This window comes from Syzygium oleosum, unplaced genomic scaffold (assembly GCF_021117445.2).
Source record: "Syzygium oleosum isolate NSW1041296 unplaced genomic scaffold, Sole_v2.1 Sole_v2.02, whole genome shotgun sequence".
In the NCBI taxonomy this organism is placed as follows: Eukaryota; Viridiplantae; Streptophyta; class Magnoliopsida; order Myrtales; family Myrtaceae; genus Syzygium; species Syzygium oleosum.
In genome coordinates, this window is record NW_026607486.1 from 19,619,155 (window position 1) to 19,645,180 (window position 26,026).

The following is a 26,026-nucleotide window of genomic DNA, read 5'->3' on the forward strand; positions in this document are numbered from 1 at the left end:
GGAAGTAGAAATGAGATTCAGATTCCACTCTAGCGAGTGAAAAAACTAAAGAGATAAAAAAATTCGCATTGATTTTGCAGATTTCTGGTGAGATTGTGACAGGGAGGTAGGACCAAGGAAGCCGGGTCGTAAGGAAGGTTTGGCGTTAAATATTTAATGGTGTGGTAACGAAACATAAAAACAAAAGTCAGAATCCCAACGGAGGTGCACTTTGTTGAACGCTACAACTTAGTTTTACAACTATTTTTAGGGTTTTGTGGTTATAGATCCTATGCTAGGGGCAAATGTTAGTCAAATGACAGCTTCTTATCTTCCATGTTTTCTCATTATTTAAGGAATTTCCTGTTGGATTCCTGGAACAAGAAGCATCCACAAACGGAATCGTGTTCAAATGGCTCCAAGCTAGAAAAAGTTTAGGGAGAGAGAGAGATACATATTTTCATTTAATAAACTCGATATTTAGATTTATATCATAATTCATGTTGGTTTCGCAAGTTCTTGAGTCGAATCTTACTCACATACGAACCCTCCCATCGATATCCTTGTATAGCATGTACAATCGATATTTTCGAAATCAAACTTTTTCGTCGCGAACTTTCCGTGATATAATCCTTATAGAAATCCATATCGAATAAAAAAAAGGAGCGGGGGTGACAATGGCATGGAGTGGAGGGTGGCACACGGGAAGGCACCGAAGACGGACAAGCTTCCAAACACGTTCAACCATCGCAATCCCAATGCGCTGCGCTCGTGTGCTTCGATCTTTCTTTGGTTTTCCTTACTTCTTTACTATAGTTACACTGTACGGCGCAATTCGTGGGGAAACATTTATGTCAATTCGTGGGATTTGGGCCGGTCCCTTCGTATACTTTATATAATAATTGCAATTTAACGTGGGAATCCATGTGTAATTAAAGATTAGTCAACTGGGGTTTGGTCTTGCCTAGGGCCTTAGGACACCCCAAATAGCAGAGAGAGAGAGAGAGAGAGAGAGAGTTTGACATGACCATGAGGCCGACCAAGATTCGTGAGTCTAGGAACACCCTTTGTTTTGTTCCTGATCCGCACGCCTTCTCTTCCCTTCAACAATAAGCAAAGTCTCTCTCTCTCTCTCTCTTACCAATGAAGAGAAGAAAGAGGAGGCGGAGGAAAAAGATTAGACAGACGCAGTTGTGTCCCTTCGAAGTCCACGTACCTAATGAAGACGGTTTACCCAATTGGCGTTCACATGCCGGGGACGCAGCAAACTTGCGTTGTCCGAGACCGTCTTCGATGCAGTTCTTATCAAAACTCACATGTGACTTCGACCAACATCGACGCGCAAAGAAGGTTTCAATCCGTTTACGCATGCGGTTGTTTCAGGAGATTTGTCGAGCTGCAGATACCATTGCAATGGATGCATATGCGCCACAGTCACAAACGGGTAAAAAAAGAGAGGAAAAAAAGCTGTCAAAAATCTCAAATTATGCCTACCGTAACACATTTAGAACTTCTTTTGGAACACCAAAAAACTTCAAAATATACCAAGTGTGACATATTTACCCTAAACCTTTTCGAGTAACACAAAAAACCCATAAATTTATACCAATGTGACACATTTACCCTCCGTTAAGGTTCCGTCAGATGATTTTTCAGCCAAAACAATGTCGTTTTTATTTCACTTAACCAAGTCAACGGTGTTTGCTTTCCTGCGAGCAGGCAGATTTTTAAGGATGCTCATTGATAGAATCTTGATGGAGGGCAAATGTGTCACGTGAGTATAAGTTTGAGATTTTATGTTTTACTGAGAAAAAATTTAGAGTAAATGTATCATGGTGCATATAGTTTGAGGTTCCTTGATAATTTTTACCCAAAAATAAATGAATATGACCGGATTGAAATACGGTGAGACCCCAAGAAGAGTTCACTGAGAAACCAGCTAAGAAATACAAGGTTAAATTACTTAAAAAAAAGAATGAAGATAGAAAATTTGACATGGGGGGGAGGATCACATGAGCAAAACAATGTTGAGCAACAGTAAACGCGCCGTCTCAAAGGCCGTGACTTTCTCTACTTTTGGGAAATTGGGTTGACTTTCGTAAATTTTTTGGTTTTTTCTCCTTTTGTTTGAAAGAACTTGCCACTTGAAAGTTTTTTTCTTGGGGGGGTAAACCCAAGGAGGCAGGGGTTTGAAGTTTTTATGGGATTCCGTGGTGCGATGTCGCTTGGAGGAGGAGGGTTTAATAATAAGTTAAAATGGATAATGAAAGATGGGGGCACGGGGGGGAGGACGGACCGAGATCCAAGAATGCCAGGGGGGTTGCACACAACTCCATGCCATACATCAGTCAACTCAACCCAGCCCAACTTCACGCAAGCAAAATGGATCGTGAATGGGAATGACTCCAGTCTGTCTTCTGATTCCCCTGTCTCCCCCTCTTTCTTTACTTGGATATGATCGCATTTGAAAATTGGGGGATTTGCATTTGCGACGCAATTGCAAGACCAAGGCCAACTTTTTGGCTCCATCACGTGTGGCGTCTGAGTCATTTCTTGTTTTGTTTTCCGCGTTTCGTTATCACCATGGTTTTACAAATGGGTGTCCTTCAATTTTTTGACGAAACACCGGTTAGAGGACACGTTATACTTTTCGATACGCCACCTCCCTCGAGTTATGTGCAATTAACGCATTGAAGATCAAAATATTTCCTTAGTAAATATACCGACGATCGTTAATAAGGCCCGTGTAATATATGGTAGTATTACGAGGACAATTGAGAGGAATAACTCTGCATTCAATTTTGATCGACCAGTTAACAGTTGAGTGGTATTGATATACTTGAAGAAACTTTCAGAGATGGCCGATGAAGAAGTTAATAAGAATAATATGGACAAAAGTCCACTAGTACTCGAGACTTTTTCCATGATTCAGCGTGAGATTAGTTATCGGGATGTTATGGATGGTTTTTTTTATTTATGTTCTTTGGTGGTTAAGATGTAGGAGCACGCTAAGTGTGATCCTTGTGAGTTGTATCTAACAATATCACACCACGACTTTTCTCCATGACATGCTAGTAGCTTAGCCCTTTGAGTTTTGGATGACATTGACCTTCCACTTCCCGATCTCTTAATCTGTTATTGTCGAGGATCAATTTTTTGAAGCTTGAGTTGCGAGTAGCTAGAAGGCAAGATGAGGTGCCCAAGTTTAACAAAACTAATTCCAACACATGATCTTTATGTACCGCCTCGAAGTGAACCGAAGGGCCAAATCTGATCTTACGATAGTCGAAGGACCATTTAAACAGGCGGTGGCTCTTTTGAGCTATTGAGCCTGTGGACATTAACCATCTCAAAGGGATAACGAAAGAACAACCAGGACAGTGCTCCATCTATTGGAGAGGACTGCTGAACAAAGCCAATCAAGGAGGCAGAGTCATTTGTTCAATTTCTCTCCTGTTACTGCAGTGCAGAATTCAAAGGGCCTTCGGCTGAAAGCCTGAAACCTTCTGGTTTTATGGCCTATTTTGGTTTCCAATTCATCACACTAGAATAAACAAGAGAGATGACTGAAATTTTAAACTTCATCATATGAGACGTGGCACAGAGCTCATAATAAACTCCCAATATAAACCTCCCGTTTTCTTCTTTTCCAATGTCAATCAGCCCTTCACTCAGAAGAGAACCGTTTTCAATCACGAAATTTAGGAGCGCCAAAACAGAAAAATTCAAATGGAGAGTTGCAGTCTCTATCAATTTCCTCTCTCTTAGCTAACACCAAATCGTCACCCTCCCACTTTTTACTCCTGGAAGCAACAAGAATTTTACTTGCAAACTGCATACACGTCAAATAGCAGGTGATACAGTCCTCACAAGCAGCCTCTCATTCATGGGGAGTCGCTTCCTCGGTTGGAGCATTCCCACCATCTAAAGAAAGAACATTGCAGTCAATTATTTTTTTTTTTCACATAAGCTGAAAGAAAATGATGTGGAGTTACCCAAGTTACTGTAGAGATGTGCACTTATGCAGTTCTCAACAAAGAGGGTTGATAAGATGTTTTGGGGTGGTAATGTTAATAAGCAGGCTTACCTTCACCAGAAGGAGCATAAGGAGACTTTCGGTAGCGTGTTTGCTGCTGTGTTGGCTGGCAAGAAGGAACACAGACACTCAATGAGAACCACGTTAGAAAAAAGCAGACTTAAAAAGAAAAAAAGGCATGCTCAATAGGGTAAATATCATGTTAGTTTTTTGAAGATAATTTGTTTTGGATGATACTCAACAGACCACATGATAATGCAACTGACGAAAGCTAATTGAGCTCCAACAAGTGACAACCTCAAGTACAAGGACACGCCTGTTGCGTGCACAACAGGCGTGCAGCCCCACTGCTCATCAAGATACTCATCCTAAATTAGCCTTGGCCCACATATGTGATCCTAGAGAGGAGAAGCTAGTCCCTCATGATTTCTAGAGGAGAAATCTACGATTGAATAGTCCTGATGATAACCAAATGAGGCACAGAATTTGCAAACACGGGGCCTGCCGATAATGTCATGATTCATGATAATGCAAAGTGATTTAATATTCTTGAGAGTTGGCACTTAATAAATAGTGCTGGAACTGATTCATCAAAATTACTCCATGACTTCTCTTGCATTATCTTTTCCCCCCAAGGCCCAGTAGTTTTAAGCTACAATGGCGGATTATTAAAGATAATGTGGGCATGATCTCCCTCTCACCTGAAAAATTAGATCTTAACTATCTTTGGTACTTCCCCAGCTAGCATAGCCCAAATTGGCAAGGGTATCAATCCACCACTTATAGAACTGTAGAAATTTATTAGCTGTCACATTGAGGCCTATATGATCTGATGTCTAGAAGCTAGGACCATTAGGACAGTGACAGATAAATAGGCCGAAAGTGAATTTAAATGAACAATTCTAGGAAAGTCAAAGTGTTTGCACAACTCAAATCAAGAGGATTAGCAATGTTTGAAAACACTTAAAAGTCCCAACTTCCACCCGTAAGTTGCATGAAACTGACTGTTTCCATTGACTCATGATCTGATGAGAAGCTTTTCCTTTCATGGAGATTAAAAATTATGTCACTGCCTCTGTTAGCTTAACCAACTCACCCTCTTATTTAAGGACTTGAAAACATTTCTCAGATGTAAATTGAGATCAGGATATCTTGTTCCAAAGGACAGAAAGCACAAGGACCCTCTCTCATTCAAGCAAACAGGAAAAAAACCACCAGGGAACAGGGAGGAGGGGAAGAGCAACTACAAAGGACACACGCCCTAGCAAACACGAATGTTGTCTAAATGTAGGAATAACACAGCGTCAAAAAGAACAAGAATAATATGACAGCTATGGTACAAATCTCATTGTCTGAAACATTTCATTAGAGCAATCTATAAATCAAAAACACTAGACCTCGCACTCTCTCATATGCTGGGTAAGTTACCCAGTGATAACAGTGCCTGATGTTACAAATCTGAAACTATCATTTCCTATAGTAGTGCCAGAAAGAAAACTTTTGCACGTAAAATTTCATTCATCCAATTTGATCATCTACTGATAGGTTCAGGTACCGGTTGTCTTTAACATTTATAAGAAAAGGTACTGACAGATAAACTAATTTCATGGCATCAAGAGTCCCAGATTCCTAATAGGTATCGAGGAGATAAAACAAACTGATATCTCGTCAAATTCATCGCCAGTTTCCTTTTGCAAAATTAGAAACTAAGTATTCTAAAACGTAGTTTCTCTAATACTCCACATAATTAAGCTACGAAGATGCACAAAAAGGTTCAGTTCTTGCAAACCTTTGAAGTCAGGTCCAGAACTCCATACAATTTTGCAATTGTACACAAGAGAAGTACATATCAGTATATGCGAGAAGGCTTTTTCTTAATCGGCCTTTTGCTACATTACTAGCTTCTTGAGTGATTGAAATATGACCAATTATGATATCTACAGGTATATCGCCCTGTTATATTTAGGGATATCTCCATTAAGTCCCTTCCCTAACCCAAACCACTTTTGCCTGACTAATTTCCAACCCTACTTACTTGCCATTCATGGCTAATAGATCCTAAAAAATGGCAAAAATGGAAAGAGAAGTCACAGCTCTACAGTCGACAAAGATTTAAAACATTTTTCGCCATCAATTAAATTATGCAATATGCACTTAGAAACTGCATGGCCGGCCTCGTAAAGTTTTTAGTGACAAAACACTACTTAAGCCCATCAGATCCATAAAACAGTCACATTCAGTGCAGCTCCGTATCCAATTAAACAAGAAATTATGGGCATGTCTGTTTATATTTTTTCAAAATCGAAAAACAACTTTTCTGCTTTCCTGCCAAAATCTAGGATAAAAAGTTATGAAAAAAACTATATGCGAATCTATGTGCCAACATTCTGTACATTGTGAAAATTTGAGATGTTTTAGGTTAAGAAAGTCAAAGTGCATCAGCCACAAGATTTAGATTAAGCAAAAAGCAAAAAGCAAAAAGCCAGCTCGACGATTACCTGCAACTTGGGACGAAGGGCTTCAAGAGGTCCTTTTGGCTTCTCACCACCTTGCTGTAATAATCAAAAGTCAATTGGCAAATATTACTGAGATAGCTCAACTCCATATTCAAGTTTTGAACCACAAAAAATGAGTCAGGGAAGAACATCATTCAAATTAAAGTACCTTTCCCAATGCCCAATCAGCAGAATCAAAATAAGCACGTTCATGGTCCTGGCAACAAAGTCAAATTTTAAGTAAAGACCACAAAAGACCAACATCTCTTGGAAACCATCAATATAAGACCATAAATACCTTAGAAATGAGTGGTGGTTTTTTGGGCATTATTCCTCCATATTTTTTCTTAACAACTGCTTCCTGAAGTGTAAAACAAATATGTGCCGATCACATAGATTCAGAAACTAGAACAGAGGTAACTTGCAGGATGTTGTGATGCTTAGGCAATTTCTAAAGAAGCAAACAAAACAACTAACAATTCCACATATTTAAGTTTACGGAAAACGCATCCACAATGGATGCCTAAATCTTTTTCTTTTCTTGAATGATCAGAATGGATGTCAATTGATTGTCCTATTAATTCATCGGTTAATGTAGTAAATATAACTTACAAACTTCAGAAAAATTATTTTAGAACGATGTCATCAGTAATAACATGATCAGAAAGAAATATTCATTTGTATTCTTGCATAGGTGCATCTCTTTCTATCCCATTGGTTCCTAACAAACTTCAGTAGAATTATTGATGCACAAAGCAATCGGTAAATAATGCCTACAAGTAATCAATAGATAACATCCTTCTTAGATATCTACAAGCAAATAGCAAATGAGAAATTACTCCAAAGGCCAAGGACTTTCCACAACAAGTCAATAACAATTTCAGCTAATAGAAAAGTAAACGTACATCGTAAATGCGTATAAATAAGCAAGTTTACAGGACAACGTCCAGCCAACACAGAGTGTTAAGGATAGCACGAATCTCAAATTCACATCGGTTCTACCAGCTAACACAATCAAGCAGGCAGACGAATCTCAAATTCACATCGGTTCTACCAGCTAACACGATCAAGCAGGCAGATACGCAATAAATCCAGAAGCGAACTCGATGAGCCTCGCAGCGTAATCGCTCACGACAAAAAGCGAACTAAAACAGTGAAACAAACACAGCTCAGAGGCTAATCCGCGAGAATTCGAGCACGGAAAGGAGTAAGACAAGCATATGCAACCTCCTCCTGGGACGAAGGCACGGATTTCTCGGAATCCGCCGGAGCATTTGCGCTCGGACGCTCTTGCTCCTTCCCGTCCTCCATTTTCCAACCTGAATACCAATGCCGATTCAGCGAAATCAGCTCAGAAAACACATCCGGAACCGCGACCAAGGGGGTGAGAAAGACCGATTCCGCTCGATCTAGAGAGACGATCCGTCTCGTTCGTTTTTCCGGCTCAATCGGTTCCGCCGGCGAGCGCCGGAGAACAGATTCTCGGGAAATACGGGGGAAATCGGCGTGATTTGAAGGTGCGTGAGCTCGCGAATTACCTGAGAATTCAATTCGAGTTCTCCTCGCACTTGCGACGGTGATCCGAAATCGAGTTGCAGAAGAGAGAGGAGGAGATGGAGAGAGAAGGCGAGAGAGATCGGACAGGCATAGTATGAATAGAGATGGGAGAAAAAGGAAATGATAATTTCCAGAGATGGGCCCACAAGGATCGAGGAAGCGGGCCGAGAGGCTGGGCCCAATGGGCCTTCTCATGGGCCTCCCAGGCCGAAGCGTATCATTGCATTTCCAAATTGGTTTAACAGATTTATCGGAGACAATGAAAAACATGGCCACGGGCCGGTTTCGGCCCGGGTCAAACCCGGGACCGGCCCGTTGAGGGGCCCGCGGTTCGGAACCGGAACCGGCCCGTGGCCTACGGGCCCGGTTCCAAAAAAAAAAAAAACTGCAGATATGTGGAGAAACTCTTTTTTTCCCCAAATTTGATTACAATGTACATTTTGATTACATTTTATATTGAATAATTCATTAATTCATAATTTGATAATTCATTATTTTTTTTATTTCATAATTTATTTTTTAAATTTTTACAGGCCGGTTCCGAACCGGGCCGGAACCGAAACCGGCCTGAAACCGCCGGTCCTGGTTCATACACGGCCACGAACCGGAACTGGCCGGTTCCGAACCGTGGCCATGTCTAGAAAATAAGAAAGGATAAGTGTACCGGAAATGCTAAAACTTGTCACAAAAATGTAATGGAATCTTAAAAATTTCAAAAAGGGCGATCAAGTCCTTCCATTAACTCCGTCCTACTTGACAAACTGAAAATGTTAACAAGTTTTAAGACTTGATTGCTCAAACTTAACAAGTTTCAAGACTTGATTGCATTTTTTGAACGTTTTAGAACTCAATTTACGACAAGTTTTAGGATTTTCAGTGCAATAAAAAAGCAAATAAGAATCACATTGAAATGCTAGAAATCTAAAAATGATATCCATGGATTTCCACGCCCATGCAGATTGTGAAGTATGAATGCACACCCCTCTATTGAATGAAGTGCGATTGTCGTCCTATTTATTTGGTCGTTAGAAAAAGATAGGAATCGAACTCGAAACCTCTTGACGAAGATTACGGGAGCAAGCCAAGTTTTTGTTCCTGCTTTGAAGAGTTATGCATTCGAAACATGTGTAAGATAGGAGGGAAATTCTCAGAAAGTATGAAATTTTTCACAAAATTGTCATCGCAAGAGCTTCAGACATTTTATCATACAAATAATGATGGTACTAACATCACGCAGAAGCATCAACCATGTGGTGCAGCAAGATCTACAGCTATTCCTTAAGTCTCATTCTTAACAAATTTACAAGTAAGCAAGGTCACTCCTAATCTACATTTCTCCTTCGTCTTATCTTTCCTAATATATTGCTCTTAAGAATGTCTACAGGCGGCGGCCGGGCTCTAGAGAAGCTTCATCATGAAGCTAAATTTGATGTCCGGAGATGTCTTGGGCTGAGGCCAATTCGCTCCTTCCGGGACCTTAATGCCTCTAAAGCCCTGGCCTTTGTACAGCTTGGTCGCACCCGGGTTGTTCAAGTCACAGTGCAATGCGATGGCTCGGCATCCCCAGCCACGCGCTTGAGCCTCGGCTTTGGCTATGAGCCTTTTAGCTATCCCCTTTCGCCGGTATTTCTCGCGAACTGCAACGTTAGATATGTATGCGATTCCAGTCCTGGAATGGTAAGTTGTGAAGAGGGTCAAGGTAATTGAACGAATAATCTCATCATACAAATGATGCTAAAGCTCCAAGCCTCTAAATGTTGACTTTGACTAGGCACGAAAGTGCAAAGTTCATTTATAAAACTGTGAAGTAAAGAGAATTCACTCTAGTAGAAAAAAAAGGCCAGAAAATTTCAAAAAGAAAAAAAACACAGAAAATTTGCTCTAGCAAACATAGATATCGCTCCAATGCCACCAACATTAACAACGACAATGACAACACCGACAACAACAATGAAGTTGCTTCCCACAAAGGTATATGTGATGACATCCAGTACAGCTTTGAACTAAATAACGTTACAACACCATAGTCCATTTTTCTGTCACCACATATTAACCTCAAAGAATATCGGGTAAAATCTCCAATAAGACATGATAAACTATTCATAGTCAAAGTATGATCGTTACATAAGTTTGAGGTGGAAGCGAATGCCCTATTTAAGATAGAATGTGACATCTTTCCACAGCAGATGAGATTCAGAATGAGAACAACATCCCCACTACAAATTGTACTACAATAACCATTCCCAGCAACAGACCCAGCCTCCTCCACTCCCATCACAGAAAAAGTGCTAGGGTGTGCATATACTCGGTGAGCATAAGTATTGAAGTAACAGCAAAGGCCAATGCCATGTAAGACACAAAATGGAGAAACTTCTCACTTCTCATCTAAAACTAGACCACGGATGTATTATTTCCCTTTCCCATAAGTTAGAGCAACTTCAATTTCCTACCTCTGATCAGCACACTGGCCGGGAAGCTTCATGTTTTTATGCAAGACAGCTTTTTACCTTGCGATACAACTAGAAGGTTTCAGTCAGAAGTCATGGATAGTCATGGGGAAGGCTTTAATTAGTCACTCCTAAAAATAACTTTCAGGTAATGCCTTTCTGAATGCTTGAGTGGATTGATTTAATATTACTCAGTTCTCGCCAGATCATAGTTGCAGTATGGTACTATGTGACAAGTGACATGTTATCTCAGACATCAGCTTGCTTCACAAGGAGGAAACGAAAATTTATCAAAGACACTCTGCAAACCATTCATCCATGCAAAATGCATCAGGTTCCCTGATCTCCAGGAAGATACCACATACTTATAGCATAGAGTTGACACTGGAATCCCCAAAAGGAGAGTCATAAACTACCTATAGTTTCATGTGAAGATGCGAAACCTTTATAGCTGGTCAAAAGATGAAATATAGATGTTGAAGATATCCACATCGCTTGACAATGGAATTTATATGCTCTTTATATGCATATGGCCTCTGTTCACGTATCGGTTTAAGCTCTTGGGTTGGACTTTTAACATGGTAACAAAGCCAGGTTCACCCCTATTAGTCAAATTTCACGTGATACTCCTAATCCGGCTTATACATGAGATGGGGTTTTGAAAATATATGGGATATCGTTTGATAATGGGGTTTATATGCTCTTTATATACATATGTCTCCCTCCACCTATTAGCTTAAGCAACTTGGTTGGACTTTCTAACAATAGAAGAAATTTCGATCTCTCTAGACCCTACTAGGGGGAAGCAACAGGACATCTACCTTCTAGTTCTACCTCCAAAACATGTTATTTAATTCTTTGCCTTGGCCCATTTGGTAATGCAACTTCGGTTCATTCATAAGGTAAAGGAGTTTACGGCCTGTTTAGTTTTACATAAACAGTTAAAGTATGACTCATGTCAAGTGCTCACGGCAAATTAAATCAAGCAATATAATACTCAAGAATTTTCTTATTACAAGGAAAAAAAATACAATCTTGACAGATGGTAGACTAGCTGATTATGCCAGAATTTGGGATATCAAGACCATCAGCCTGAATTTTCTATGGGCGAGGACTGAGATCCTGAAAAAGAATACTTGACAGCTAAAAAAAATGATATGGTTTTGTTAACAGAATTCATACCTTCTCTGCCTTAGCGGTCCCTTTCTTGGTAGAAAGTCAGCAACAGTGTCCACTGTCAATATACCAGCAACATAGCCCTTATTGACACTAAATCTTCCATCAAAACCACCTATTCTGATGTCTTCACTCCCAAATAACAAGGCTTCACCGCCTGAGCTGCCAATGACAGCGACCAGGCACACTCTCCGGCAACCATTTGGTATCGAGAATCCAGCAAGCATTCCCACCAGCCTGTCAATTCTCAAGACAAAATCCAGAGGGAACGAGTATTCGGGGAAGAAAGAACTGCAGTGAGTCTCGGCTACCTCCCAGCAGTCCTCTAACCGAGCCTCCCGGACAACAATCTCGGGAGAGACCATTGGAAATAATTCCACCACTTGGCTGGCTCTGCATAGTCCTGCACTTAGAACGAGGAGCACCCGTAAGAAATTCTTTCTCAAACAATTCCCAGTGCATATGCAAGCTTACTGCAGTGTTGGGCTTAAGAAATGTCGTTTCTGGTTTCCCCAAACATATTCCCGAATCTTAGGAGAAAGCAACTGGAGCTCCAGAGATTCAATAAAAAAAAAAAAAGGCAAGACCAAGAATAAGATGATTGAAAGCAAAATAATCTATTTCTGATCAAAGCAAAGAAAGGGCAGAATGCAACCAACATTACCAAATCAGCACAGACGAAACACCCATCACCCATGAGTAGCTTGAAGCACTAAACAGCGACCAGTTCTGTAGTTCAACACCGCAAAGAAGGAATTCCCTCAAAGTAATTCAACCCATAACATCATATTTCTCTGGCTCAGGAGACCAACCCCACGTGTGAACCAATATCAAAATCCCAAATTTCTAAATTCTCAGCAACCAAGCATCTCAAGAACCAAAATCGCGGCGAAGAATTTCCCAGAAACAAAGAAAGAAAGAAGGGAAGGGCGTTATGGGGCCAACTACACACGCACGCGTCCAAAATCAAACTCAAAATCAAAGCTTTACGAGCAAGGAAGAGCCGAAGAAAGTCCCAGAGGAAAGAGGAAGTACTTTGTCCAGAGGGAAGGTGGTCATCGAGCGCAGGAGGGACCCCAGGCGAAGGGAAGCGAGAGAGTTTCTTGGAATTGAGGTGGGTGCTCTTGTTTCGGTGGAGAGCTGGGCACACGGCGGTTCCTAACGGTATTGACCGCATTTCTCGGACAAGATCTCGCACACCCACCTCCCTCTCTCCCTCTCTCCACACCCAGATTCTCTGACGAGGCAAAGATACTCGCGATTCTTTTCACTGGTGTCTGCCCGATGCACGGAGAGACAGAGAGAGAAGGGAAAGAGACAAGACCAAGTCTGTACTATTGTAATGTTTCGCTGGGGGTACCGTGTGCCAACAGATCACCTTCATTTCAATTTATGTGGCCTTCTAAAGTTTCTCTTATCTTTTTTTTCACCTCCAACAAATATTGTTGCTCGTGGATATTTTCTTGAATGGTAAATTTGGGTTCTGCCCCTTTTGCCGCAAAATTGCTGATTTCCAAATGTTAATGGCATTTCTCTTCACATGCATCGGTATGCTAATGCTACTAATAAGCTAGCAAATGGACAAGTGACGCGATAATTTGTTTGGCTGGCATTTGATGATCGAGTAATGCTTATAGTTGGGATCAAGCAAGGGACAGATTCTCCATTACCAAAATAATTGACAACTTCGAGTGCAAGATGGAATGGTCTTGATTAATCCAACCGTGGATTAATTTGCATCTACTTTGACGTCACCTTAGCAAAATTACAACTTTTCCTTTCCTCATTCGATGTTCAGAAATTGACATCTCTAAGCATTCACGGAACACTTTCCAAAGACTCGGAATCTAAACCAAAGCACACCCCCGATCGAACGACTAAACTAATATAACCAAACTCTAACGGTCGTTTTGCCAAACACCGAAATAAAAAGAGTTACGTGTGCAAAAATAAGAAAATTTGGTAGCTCTTCAACCACATCGTTAGTCCTTTTCACACTTCCTTAAACTCGATGACAACACAGCAGCACGTGTTTCTGCAGTACTTGGTTAATGTATCTAGTTCAAGGCACGACAATGGCAAAGTTGTCTTTCTACGAAACAAGAAAACAACTTCTCTAACCGCTTTGACTTTCTGTGATTGCATTATGATACATAGGCTAAGGATCCTGTTAAAACAAAACAATAGTTCCTACATTTCCACGAGCAGAGGACTATCTCCTGTGCAATCTTGAATCACATGCATTTCATGCTTCAGATCGTTCTCGCGCCTAGAATTCAACAGGGAGATCTCTTAGGAAGGCCAGAGTGTGGGGCAATGTGGATTTCGCAAACAGTGAACACCACGGAGGAAGCGTCATCAGAACCTTTTCAGCTTTCGGCGTCAATCTATCCATGTCTGTTCTTAATTTAAGAAGTGGCTGCTGATTCTTCTGGCTACCTTCGTCATGAGCAATTTGCGTTGAATTGGCCCATACAAGAGTCATATCAAACCTCGTCGGTGAATTTTTCCCTCCAGAAAACTGAATAATGTGCCATCCATCCACACTGCTCTTGTCGTCCAACGGGATTAGCTCTTCAGAATTTTCTGCACTCAGCGGCAAGACGTCCAATGTTTTGAACCATAGTGGCAAACAAAAGCAGAATTTTGGCAAAAATTACACATAACATGAGATGAATTGCTGATAACGAAAATTTTAAAGACTCGATATTTGTCATCTCGTGGACTTGTTGGATATTGGACCAGGCTGCTCGGTGAATAACTCACTTGACACCAACGATGCTGCCATAATGGTGAGACCAAATATGCCTTCGTTTCTCAAAATAAAGTAACTCGACCAACCAAAAAAATTCCCCTAGAGAACCATGTTGAGATTCATTCTAGCGGGCCATTTTGATGGTCAAAAGATTCAAAACTATATTTTTGTTAAAACTAATAAAAAATAAGATCAGACAATGAGCCTTGGTTGCCAATATGCAAGATCTTTTCATCATTCATTATCTTTTGCCATCTTAACTAATTGGATTAACAATCATTTGACTATCTGGAAATAGAATCTGAATTTGCAAACTGATATCAATCTAAATTACAGCTAACAAGAAAGAAAAGGAATAATTATTCATACCTTCCAATTTGAAGTCCTCTATGTATTCAGTATTGACCGCAAGAACCCACCTTGTTGAGCTCTTTGTGTCCAACGAGACCTCTGTGATTCTTTTGTCCCCCTTGCCATCATTTATAACCAGCAGTGTTGGTATATCTGTTTTACTCCAGCCACCTTCAGTATTATCATAGGACCAACAGCCATATTTGACTGAAAAAGTAACAAGATCTACAACCTTATCTCTACCACATGTGAAACCACCTCCAATCTGCTCAACCTCTTTTGTCAATTTTCCAGGAGTGGTAGAGAAAAAAGACACGTAAGAATCGGGCTGCTCTTGCTTGCTTATGGTTGCATCCACTACGTGCACAACCTGAGAAAAATCAATCAGCTAAGTCGCTTCGATGCAGTAACAGTTATCTTTCATCTATCAGAGCAGTCACAAAATTGCCAGTTATCTAATATTGTTCACACCGACAAATTTAGTGGATATCCCTATGGCTCATTCCTCACCTTATTATCAACAAACTAAACAAAAATAAGGTACAATATGGAATTACATGTCTTTATTACTATGCTACAGGGAAATGGAATGTTTTCTTCTCCCCAACAATTATGCTTGTAAAGTTACAAGAGAAATTGAAGTAGTATAATCAACATAAAGCTCATTTCTACATTCTATGCCGGAATTTTCATCCTAATTGAATCAAACACCCCTGATCTAATGTGTTCCCATGAAAGGGGCTCTCTGACTCTGGAATTACCACAGGATACCATAACGTGGGGTGATCAATATATTTCCGATAAATGAACAGAACAACTGAAATGAAAATGAAAAACTCAACAGCAATGGGAGGTGAACAACACTGTTGGGAATCATGAACATCGAAATAGTCTCTCAAAAGTGAAGTGGTGAATCAAATTGAGAGATCTCATGAAGGCCCAAATCAATTAATATTATTGATGATGTAAAAGAATTGAGTGAGTAATGAAATTCCTAGAGCAATGTCAAATGACTATTGGGCCACATGGAATGGGAGTTCGTGTTGAACAGGTCATACGGTTCTGAGCAGTAAAATTGTGTTGCAGAAGACAAATGGTCATTTTATATCTCTTTGTAATTTGCTTGCAAAATATTAGTGTCAAAACCTTGTGTGGTTTGACATTTATTTATGCATATTTATTTGATCATATAACCCAAAACCTGATGAAGTAATTTCACAGACGCAAGAGCATCAGTTGATAGTGATATTATAACCAAAAGGGTGACGCACTCAACAGAACCAGTAGAAACCCTCTTTACTGAGACCATCCTTTGAGAGTTGACATGATTTTCGGAAGTACCTCAGACGGACGCTAAAAATAAAATCCGTATTTTGTCTTCAAGTATACTGACATGCCTAGGTAGTTTCATATGCAATTTGATCTTAAGCAAGTTCAACAACTAAATGAAATTGAACTGGCAGTGCAAAATAGAAATTAATAATTTCCCATTCTAGTTAACCCATAGATGAAAGGTAGAACATACATTTACAGCTCTGGCTGTGTCTTCTGTAAATGGTGGGGCTATACCAGATAATACAGCAGCGAGGGAGAGACCAAAAAGAACTAATGCTGCCAAGACAATTGATTTCTTTGCACCTGCAAATCGTACTTTAAATATATAAAAATTGTTCCAGAGAAACCAACAATGCAGAAGACGGATAAGTTTATTGATAAAGAGCTAATCAGCTGTTTATTAAACTGCAGGATCATGAAGACAAAAGGTAACCTGGTTAACTCTGAAACTTGCCTCCAACCAAAAAAAACTTTGCATTCTTGCCCATAATATGTCAAAAGCCAAGAGGGAAAAAAAGAACCGTATAAAAACAATATATTTAGTCCATATACATATAGCTGATGACTTCTACGATCTCCCTTGATGCTTGAACAATCTACCTTTCACATATTTGCTAATAAGAGACTCCCAAGTCTTCCACAGGTTCGTTATAACTAAGTGAATGCTAATCAATACGCACCAATTTCTGATTATATCGATTTCCTCAACTTTCTCTAGGATTAGATGATCTTGCATCAATGGAGAAAACTCCAAAGTCAACAGTCTTCATCTATCCGTCCTTCAAATCAGTCAGGTCCCCAAAAAACCTGATGAAGGAACGCAGAGACGTGGAGCTTTTGGAAAGGACAAGTCAAGGGAGAAAAACATTTGCACCCACCATAGAATTCAAAAAGGAGAGAGAGAGAGAGTTAAACAACTAATGCTGTAAAAAAGCTGTGTACCTAGTGTACATGAAATAGAAGAGAAGCTCCACAACATAACGGCCCGCTTTTCATACAAAATTTGCTATTAGACATGATAAGTTTCCATGCAAAAACTTCTCATTAGTCAAAATAAGAGCACTCAAGCCAACTATCCTTTCCAGACCGTCCAGTCCCTCTCGTGAGATCAACAGTTCGACCAAGATCGTTGGCATTAGACTAGATTTTCTATAGGATGGTTTGAACCAGAAAAAGCCACGTATTACCGGCAGGACTTTTCATTTACGAAAGGACACTGACGCATACACATTTTGAGGAACGCTTTCATGGTTTATGAAGCTAAAATTGCATAAGTTACCCAGACAATATCTTCCCCTAGGCAGTGAAAATCTAGGATGGAGACACCAAGCATAGCCTTTTCAACTATTATTCCTGATTCATCTGCTGTAATGTGTGGGTTCCTTTTGTGGGAGCTCATGCATGTCTCTCTGGGAGTGCATGCTCCATGCCTTCTGTGTTTGTTCAAAAGCCGGACTTGGATGTGAGATTTTGATTCATACTCAAGCACTTGATGAAGGAAATACAACTAATTCAGGGAAAGACAATATTGCTATTTGCATTCACTGAATAAATAGGTTGATTCAACTTATAAGAATAAATCCTTCATTTGTTCTTCTAAATTGCCCTTTCCATTTCCTACAAAGGAATTGGTTCCCATGGACCTCAACATAAATGAGACCACGGCCAGTGCTAATAATAAGTTAAACATCATTACCACTTGAAGAGTCTTATTGTATGGACCCATTTTACACCTACCAAAATGAAGCTAATGCGGGTGCACCAGAAAGCCATATTAAACAAAAACCAGAATTGAGTGGCCATGGGCAAATACCTGAAAGATGGACATATGAGAGGAGATACACCATTGTCAGGGATATAACAAGAGCAATAAATACAGCAATGATAACATTTGCCATCCACTCAGGAGTACTGCCAGGGTTCCTGCACACAAATACAACAAGTTAGCGCTGATACCTATTTACTGAACTTCAGGTAAGCTGGTCAAGCAATGCACATTAAACACGAACTATTCCTTGTGCCCCAAGAAATAGACTGAAAATTTAGACAACATAATTCTATTTCACCATGGCGACAAAGTATCTTGTTGAGAACAAGCCCGATATTCAGGAATTTCCATAGTGAGAACTTCTTCAATGAAGACACAGAGTAGCTATTCTCAATGAACGGTCTTACAAAAACAAACATATAGGATTAGCCATCGGGCTTCTGTGTTTCAGGGTATGTAGGAGAGAGCAATGGGATTCAGATGATATCATAGTAGCTTCATGCAAATGACCACTTCAAAGTAACAACAACTATTAATTATTCGGAGTAATATAATTAATTACCGGTCAAATCGAACAACCATTCCAATTATTGTACCAACCAACCGGATGAATACACCAGCAGAAACCACAATTGGCACAGACAAGCCAAATAGAAGGGTTGCAAGTTTGAGAGGCTTTGGAAACCGAGCAGGAGTCAAAGTCGCTTCAAGGAAACCATCTGTAGTACCGGATAAAAAACCACTTATAAGCAATTATAAATGATATTGCTAGCACAAAATATTCTTCTGCACATGTCAGCTTATAACCAGACTTCCTTTTACTCTATGCTCAAAAGGATACATCTCCATGCATAAATACCTGCAATGGTTCCATTTATATTGCATACTTACATGAAAATGCCGGTGGCACTAGCCAAACAAGAGCCAAATAAGATGAACCAATTCGGTAATAATTCCCGATCACCAGAAGAATGAGCCACTGCATAGAACCCGCTTTATATAGCCATCTTTCAGCTTCTAACTTGATCAAAGTAGATTGAGTAAGAGGTGATAATTGCTTCCTCTTCGAATACTCATTTGACAAGTACATTTGAAGGATTAGAAAACCTAAATGTTGACCAGTGAGAGCCCCTAGAAGAGCAGGTGCAGCGAATAATCCAATCACCAACCATGGATTAGCAATATAGGGAACTGGTGATGTAGAGAGCAAGGGTAGGAGGAAAGCAGAGAGGAGTGAGAAACTCAGAGAAAATATCCACATCAAGATAATACTCAGACATGACAGCATGAGTGAGACTGCTGCAGGGTAACCACCCATGAGTAATGATGTAGACCATATCAACAGCGACTGCAGTGCCACTGAATTATGAAGCATATTTGCAAATCCTTGATGGTATAATACCATATACATCCCCTGTAGTTGAAACCCATATCAGTAACATGGCAGGACACCGTCTAAAATGCAAACTGCCATACACAATCATAGGATAGACACAGATAGTTTTAGACAGAAAGTATAACATACTAATATATCATAATAAATAGCAGAGCTGGACGCGGAAATGCCTTCATCTTTCGTCCTCTGGACTCCAGACAGATCTGGAGATGAAGCAATTTGAAGCAGAAAAGCAAGCATGTTTTCTCCAAGATGTTGGAGAGATCCTGATTTCAAGAGCTCTAGTTTGTCATTCTGCATAAAGAGAGCTCCTTCAGTGGAAAAAAAGCAGAGATGAAAATCTTGTTCCTATCCCATGTTTAACTGAGCATCACCAAGAGACGAACAAAAGGGTATCTACATTGTGTTCCATACAAAACTTGGATATAAATTCATTTCGGCTTCAAAAATTTAAATTTGGTAACGCAAGAAGTAAGCACCCTCTCTGTAGAAGCCAATTAATCGGCTTAAATGATTTTGAATACTCACGATTCTCTCCAACTATATGATTGAGAATGCACAAAAATATCCCATACATGCAACATGCTATCATGCAACAATCAACTCCAGAATGCCAGATGGTAAAAGCTTTTTATCTACCATCAATCCACAATAATCAAAGATCTTACCCAGACAAAATTTAGGTTAGATAAACTGAGAGTGTAAGATACCTTATTTTTTCTAACTTTTTTCCTTTTCCCTTTGGAGCGATAATGGAAATGCATTCTAAATTTAGCTCTTATGAAATTTCTTGACCGATTATAACCACAAAAAGTTTCATGCACCACCATCCATGTAGACGAAGGCAGTTGGAGGATTCAATGGAATGGTAAATGTAAAGGAATAAAAGTAAAACCTTAGTGTGATATACGGCACTGTTGTCAGTATAAGCAAAGTCAAGCCCTGAAAGACCAGCAATCTCCTTGTACACTTGGAAATCAGTTGCAGATTTTATAGCTCCAGAAGCAAAAAGATCCTGTGATACGAAAATATAGTCTTGATCTTATATAGTCAAGAAAGCGGCCTAGAGAAACAGTAAGGGTAAAAATTACAAACCTGAGCTATGACATGGCCAGATGGGTATTTAGCAGCCAAAGCAAAGTTCTCTATTGCCCATGGATTAGGACCGGCCTGAAATTTGAAGAGCCAAAACAAAGTGAAAAAAAGTTAACCATAGACGAATTTCAGAAAAGGCATTAGGTTTCTGTGAAATCTAGACAAGTATCAATACTCAGTGGAAGCATATCATTATAAGATATATTAACCTTACTATTCAGCCAGAAAAATGTAAGTACCAAGCACACATATTTGGAAATTTGCTAAGAAAAAGAGCATAAGGGTTCCACTATCAGCTACATCTAATGCTCGCTTCTGTCCACAACCGGAAATCATGCTACACGGGCAATTCAAACCAAACAGAAGGTGCATAATGACTAAGATGACTTCACCTGAAATATACCTGACTTCCCTCCAATACCCATTGCCTCCAAATCTATTGCCAGACGAATGGACTTACTCCATGGATGCTGGGATGACAGATTCTTCATTAGTCCTCAAAAAGAAGCATGCCCAACCGTAATACGGCTCAACTATGCATAAGTGATAAAGCAGCAAAAATGCATTGCTTTAAAAAAAAAAGTGCAAGAAAAGAAACCACCGAGCATTTTCCACTTACTGGGTAGCTACATCCCACGACAAACAATTAATTTTGTGAGAACTATTCTGGAAGACAACTGCGGAGCTTGATAACAGCACAAATTGGTTCCATCTTTTATACCATGGGTACGAATTGTTATGGAATAGATAGCAATTTTCAAGTTAGAAAGCAAGTGCTCAAGGGATTTGTTTGCCTTTCTTTTCTGCAAAAAGTTTCGACGGATGTGCAGTGAATGGGAAACTAATGACATCTCCATACTGAGACTGGACGCTTTGCACATCCATAGAGCATCACTCTATCGTTTGTCCATGAATCTAGTAATAGAACAACAAGATTCTTTTCTACTCTGTGTCTTCAACAAATATATAATACTCTGAGCTTGAATTATTTTTGGTGCATTACAAATTACGAGTAACAACAAGTGACAAACATAATCGCATATAAGACAAACAACGAGATACATATCTGCAACCACGATTGTCATCACACTTCTTTTACGTAAGTGCACAACAAGGAGCCTTCGGAAGCAAAGAATAGTCCTACCATATTATATAAACATCATCCATGCAAACAAGGAGAACCTCATCTGTTGACTAATGGAATAATCAGCTTATTCGGCCACTGGTTCACCTATCCAAAATTCTCATAATTGTGAAAACTGCACATGCATAACACGGGAACCTTTAACTAACCTCTTCTTCATCGTACCAAGCAGAAACTAAATATCTAATCGATTATCTCCCAAGATATTGCGAATTTACGACAACCGTTAGAAACTTGACTCTATCTTTGTACGAGTGGGGCTATGCCAAAAAATTTCAGATCTTTTTGGCGATCAGATTTGACTTCCAGGATTAACGGGAGATTCTAAAAAGACCATCCCTTTAAGTGAATATATGACTAGAATAAAACAAAAAAAGTTTGACGGTGAAATCTGGCCCATTTAGAGACTCAAACAAAGATTCTTGGTTAATCTCTGACTGGTTCCCTAATATAGTCTGATTTTGTTTTTGTCTTTTAGTCTAATGGTGCTTTGGCTCAGTCTCTTATCCCTATATACAACCCATATACCTGGTGAGCATAAAATTGCTCATTCGTCATAAAGAAAAACTTCAGAAGTTGAAACTGAAATTGCAAACTAGGTAGCATATCCAGAAGATTAGTGCCACAATTTCTGCTCGGACCCATAAGAAACCCTCAGAAACGCAGTTGTGCCTTTGTTATAGGATAATGCCATCCTAGAATCATATAAATCGCATAGAAAAGCTAATGCGCTATATTACTTCAAATAATTGGAAATTCATTACACAAGTTGCCTCCACCATCTGTAACTTATGTCTTGACCATTGGAATGTTAAAAAAAATTCCTAACGATTAAGCAGCTTTTACTGGACGTCCATGGTAATTTTGTAAGTTATGAAGCTTCATTTCATAGGACAGATATGATATAGAGTCAAGAACTGTAAATTGAACATCATTAAATGACGTTGCTACTGATCTTGGAATGTTCGAGGTGCACAAACATACAGATACCCAAATCTCACCAAGACGGTACATCTCTATTAGTTTCTAAGTTGAAGGTATTAAAGATGCTTCTAACCTGAGTTATAAAGCTGTGAGCACCATTAAGACCTTCCTCCTCCCCTGTGTTGAACAAAAATATAACAGCACTCTTAAAACCATGAGCCCACTGAGACACTGCTCGTGCAAGTTCAAGCATAACAGCTATGCATGAACTGCAATCTCCAGCACCTTCTCTGTAAAACAGAAAACAATCAGTGAAATATAAGGATATACAAGGGAGACAAGCCAAAATGTTGTGTCAGTCAACAACAAACTGAGATGATAGTAAATTACAATTTATGCAAGCAATAGTATCTAAAGTAAAGCAAGTTCTATGTTGAGTAAAAGATGCTGTGGGCACATCTAGATTATCGGAAAGGGTCAAACCTAGAAGTTGTTATCTTCTTTTCCAGGAACAACAATATGATCCAACACTGGTTCTTTTACCCAGCCACTAGAATGTGTTATGTAGCTCATCTCCCTGATGAAGCATTACCTATGAAATATTTCAAGACAGACACATGCACCTCTTTGTCTGATAATACAGTGTTCCAGAAGAAGAAAATCTTGAATGCATCAGAGGTGAAAAAAAGAAATACTTCAGATCCTAAAGTAGATATTATGCTATAGGACCCATAGACAGTGTCATAGTTTAAATAGAAACTAAGAAAAAGTAAGCACATGCCCTGTGACATTGCATATAAATGCACTTTTTCACATGAAAAAAAAAAATACATCAAAGACAAACTTAGAGGGAAGTAAAACTTACGCAGAGAAAACAGTGTCTATATGAGAAGAAACCAGAATAGTGCCATCTCCAGCTTCTGCTACATATTTTGGAGACACTTTAAGTACAATGTGATGTAGATCTGAATAAACAAGTGTTCTCCCCCTGAACAAGCCACTGACCAGACGATTTGTGCCAGATTGCGCATGAAAGACATCCACTTCAACATCTACCTCCCAATGAGCTATTTTCTTAATCTTCTCTGATGCTGCTAGAACATACTATCGATGAATGTTTGTTAAAACATACTCCAGATGCTCTACAAAAAAGTAATTGCTTGCCATGGGCAGACAATTTTTTGGATAGGTAAACTAGGAAATACTTAAGTTCCAATGGGTAAACAATATGTCTTCACTAATAAATGAAACATACATGAAACGCATACTTATTCCTTTCTTAGTGCTCTCTTCAATAAGGAAAAATAAAAGTAGGTGATAAATAATCAAATCCTTCAAAAGGATGTTAAGTCCACGGCTTCCATTTGTCAATATGTGTCATCTCATATTAAAAAAGTCGAACTTGCGGGTATAATAGAAATTTCCCTAAAACTAGGTACTGACATTGAGGCCTTAAGCATTATTATCAAATGAGCAAACAACCCTAAGTTGCCTAGAAGATATACGCAGGGGAAATAGGGCAGAAGAAATCAATATATATAACAATAGGGTTCTTTCTCCTCAAATTACATATTGGGAGGTGGCCGGAAAGTAGTTTTTGTTTCTCTTAGACAAACATCCTCCTTCTCATTTAGAAATGACGATCAATTTTGGAAGGTCTACCTGGGTCCTGTAGGAAAGTTATTTTAGTTCTTTCCATGACACTGCTTAAAATTGACTAAATACTGAGATACTCACTTGTCAGCTGTGCTATACAACTTTCTCATGAATACTTCGAATGTTAAGTGAGTTTGATCATCACATTAATTAGATTAAAGATGACATCCACCCACGTAATCACCAACTAACGTCTAACCAGGTAATCATTAACTCAAATGGTTAAACATCAAAAGTTTTCATGTCATAGAATTAAAGAATTTCGAATGTGTGTATTTCGACTTAACCTTCAAACTCTGCCTAAATTGACTACAATCCTGTCTGTTCTCTCTGCCAATGCACAAGACATCCATGCTTCTTAAACCTCTGTCAGTAACTGCCACTCATCGCCCACAAAAACCGATATGAAGCACAGCACTAATCAACAAGAACTGCCAATCACAGAGCATGCACCGGCGAGCGCATTTCGCAAACATCAGCATTCATCCAAAAGGAGCAAAACCTGTATCGCGTCGTCGAGCGCGTCCGAACCAACAGGATGAGGGCCTACATCGGTCAACGCCTTCACGTGCTTCATCGCCTCCACCTCCGAGAATCCCCTCTTCCCGGCCTGCTCGGCGGTGAGAGGCGGCGGCAAGCTCTCGAACTGGTAGCGATAAACCGCCCAGGAACAGTACATGATCGCCCCAAACAGCGTCAGCCACACGAGGGGCGACCTCCTCGGGGCGACCGCGCGGAGGCCGCCGTCGACCTCCTCGCCCGCCGCCGCCCTCGGATCCTCCGCGCGCGAAGGCCCGGCCGCCGCGGAGGAACTTTCAGGCCTCCGTCGCATTTTCGCCGCGCGCGCGCGCGATCGAATCGACGAGCACCGAATTGGGAAGCTGGGAAATCGAATTCGTAAAGCGAGATTTCACCATCGACAGAAGAGAGGAGGAGGGTTCGGATCGAGAGCTTACGTTTACGCAGACGAGCTCGATGGATCGGTCGCTGATCGGATTCAGGTAGGGGGAGCAAGCCCGAAGCTGAGGTTTGGAGCTTGAGCGAAGAGTGGCGCAAAAATTTGCTTCGACTTTGACTGGTGTATGGCGTCGGGATAACGACCGCATTGGATCGTGTGCCGGTCCGTTGTTTGCGTTTGGTAAAGGATGGGCCGATCGGTTATCGACGGATTGTGGAACTGCCCGAATGGGCGAACCGAGTCAAGCCCGGCCCAATTTCCCCTTACATTGGAAAAAGTGATAAGTGCACTAGAAGTCCTAAAACTTATCGCGAAAGTGCACTAGAAATTTTAAAACTTATCACGAAAGCGGAATCGAGTCCTAAAATTTGTCGTAAAAGTGTACATGAGTTCTAAAATTTTCAAAAAGTGCAATTAAGTCATAAAACTTGTTATGAAAATGCAATCAAATCTTAAATTTTTGAAAAAATGTAACCAACGGAATGACTTGATTGAACTAATTTGACAATTTTTAAGACTCGATTGCATTTTTTTTTAAGTTTTAGGACTCAATTATACTTTCGTGATAAATTTTATGACTTAATTGAACTTTTTGAATGTTTTAAAATTTAATTGCACTTTCGTAACAAATTTTAAGACATTTAATATACTTATCCCTAAAAACTATTTATTAAGAATAGCAATAGCAATAGCAACCAATGATTTAACCTAAATCATAGTCACCGAGATAACATCGTAATATCTCATTCTTGAAGAAATTTCGTGTTCCACCTAATTCTCGTAGTCCTAATAAATTCGAATTCCTCTATTGACAAAAACAAAAACAGAATAACAAATTCGACTTCATTCTAACGAGTGAAAAATACTTCACAATCTCGTCAACTTGTCTCACAAGTCAAACCTTGGTAAGAATCTGATCTAACCAGGCCAAAAGAAGGCGGTGATACAATGTTA

The 26,026-nt window shown here is 39.8% G+C and overlaps 3 protein-coding genes across 6 annotated transcripts; all 3 read right to left on the reverse strand.

Annotated features, from left to right (window-relative positions):
* Positions 1-3,589: 3,589 nt before the first annotated feature.
* Positions 3,590-8,187, reverse strand: LOC115673075 (ribosome biogenesis protein erb1). The gene is made up of 7 exons (XM_030595125.2): positions 8,049-8,187; positions 7,738-7,829; positions 6,809-6,871; positions 6,680-6,727; positions 6,514-6,567; positions 4,067-4,121; positions 3,590-3,903 (listed from the first exon to the last, which is right to left on the reverse strand). Exons 2-7 carry the CDS (start codon positions 7,819-7,821, stop codon positions 3,860-3,862), a joined length of 348 nt encoding a protein of 115 aa, XP_030450985.1. The 5' UTR covers positions 7,822-7,829; positions 8,049-8,187; the 3' UTR covers positions 3,590-3,859.
* Positions 8,188-9,211: 1,024 nt separating this feature from the next.
* LOC115673282 (uncharacterized) lies at positions 9,212-13,036 on the reverse strand. Its single transcript, XM_030595398.2, has 3 exons — positions 12,726-13,036; positions 11,697-12,093; positions 9,212-9,736 (listed from the first exon to the last, which is right to left on the reverse strand). The coding sequence occupies exons 1-3, from the start codon at positions 12,865-12,867 to the stop codon at positions 9,466-9,468; spliced, it is 810 nt and encodes a 269-aa protein (XP_030451258.1). The 5' UTR covers positions 12,868-13,036; the 3' UTR covers positions 9,212-9,465.
* A 662-nt stretch (positions 13,037-13,698) lies between these two features.
* On the reverse strand, positions 13,699-25,176 carry LOC115673365 (uncharacterized). Of its 4 annotated transcripts, none has more exons than XM_056305256.1 (14): positions 25,071-25,176; positions 24,617-24,995; positions 23,324-23,562; positions 22,592-22,748; positions 20,783-20,875; positions 20,391-20,465; positions 20,191-20,310; positions 19,425-19,589; positions 18,791-19,313; positions 18,462-18,618; positions 17,945-18,054; positions 16,322-16,434; positions 14,815-15,166; positions 13,699-14,276 (listed from the first exon to the last, which is right to left on the reverse strand). In XM_056305256.1, exons 2-14 carry the CDS (start codon positions 24,944-24,946, stop codon positions 13,960-13,962), a joined length of 2,751 nt encoding a protein of 916 aa, XP_056161231.1. In that variant the 5' UTR covers positions 24,947-24,995; positions 25,071-25,176; the 3' UTR covers positions 13,699-13,959. The 4 variants fall into 4 exon arrangements, with proteins under 4 accessions (XP_056161231.1, XP_056161241.1, XP_030451378.1 ...); XM_056305266.1 differs by lacking the exon at positions 25,071-25,176 and having other exon boundaries at positions 23,324-23,378; positions 23,464-23,549; positions 24,617-24,757; XM_030595518.2 differs by lacking the exon at positions 25,071-25,176 and having other exon boundaries at positions 20,783-20,860; positions 24,617-25,064.
* Between the last annotated feature and the right edge of the window lie 850 nt (positions 25,177-26,026).

Bases quoted from the DNA above. Each gene is read 5' to 3' on its own strand.
- LOC115673282 (XM_030595398.2), bottom strand. From the start codon at position 12,867: ATGCGGTCAATACCGTTAGGAACCGCCGTGTGCCCAGCTCTCCACCGA. The intron at 12,094-12,725 runs GTACTTCCTCTT...TTCTAAGTGCAG, and splicing joins CCACCTTCCCTCTGGACAAA to GACTATGCAGAGCCAGCCAA. The intron at 9,737-11,696 runs GTATGAATTCTG...TTACCATTCCAG, and splicing joins GGACCGCTAAGGCAGAGAAG to GACTGGAATCGCATACATAT.
- LOC115673075 (XM_030595125.2), bottom strand. From the start codon at position 7,821: ATGGAGGACGGGAAGGAGCAAGAGCGTCCGAGCGCAAATGCTCCGGCG. The intron at 6,568-6,679 runs GTACTTTAATTT...TGATTATTACAG, and splicing joins CTGATTGGGCATTGGGAAAG to CAAGGTGGTGAGAAGCCAAA. The intron at 3,904-4,066 runs GTAAGCCTGCTT...TTCTTTCTTTAG, and splicing joins TTATGCTCCTTCTGGTGAAG to ATGGTGGGAATGCTCCAACC.
- LOC115673365 (XM_056305256.1), bottom strand. From the start codon at position 24,946: ATGCGACGGAGGCCTGAAAGTTCCTCCGCGGCGGCCGGGCCTTCGCGC. The intron at 22,749-23,323 runs GTAAGTTTTACT...TCTGTTTTACAG, and splicing joins ATAGACACTGTTTTCTCTGC to AGAAGGTGCTGGAGATTGCA. The intron at 19,314-19,424 runs GTATGTTATACT...TTTCAACTACAG, and splicing joins CTATTTATTATGATATATTA to GGGATGTATATGGTATTATA.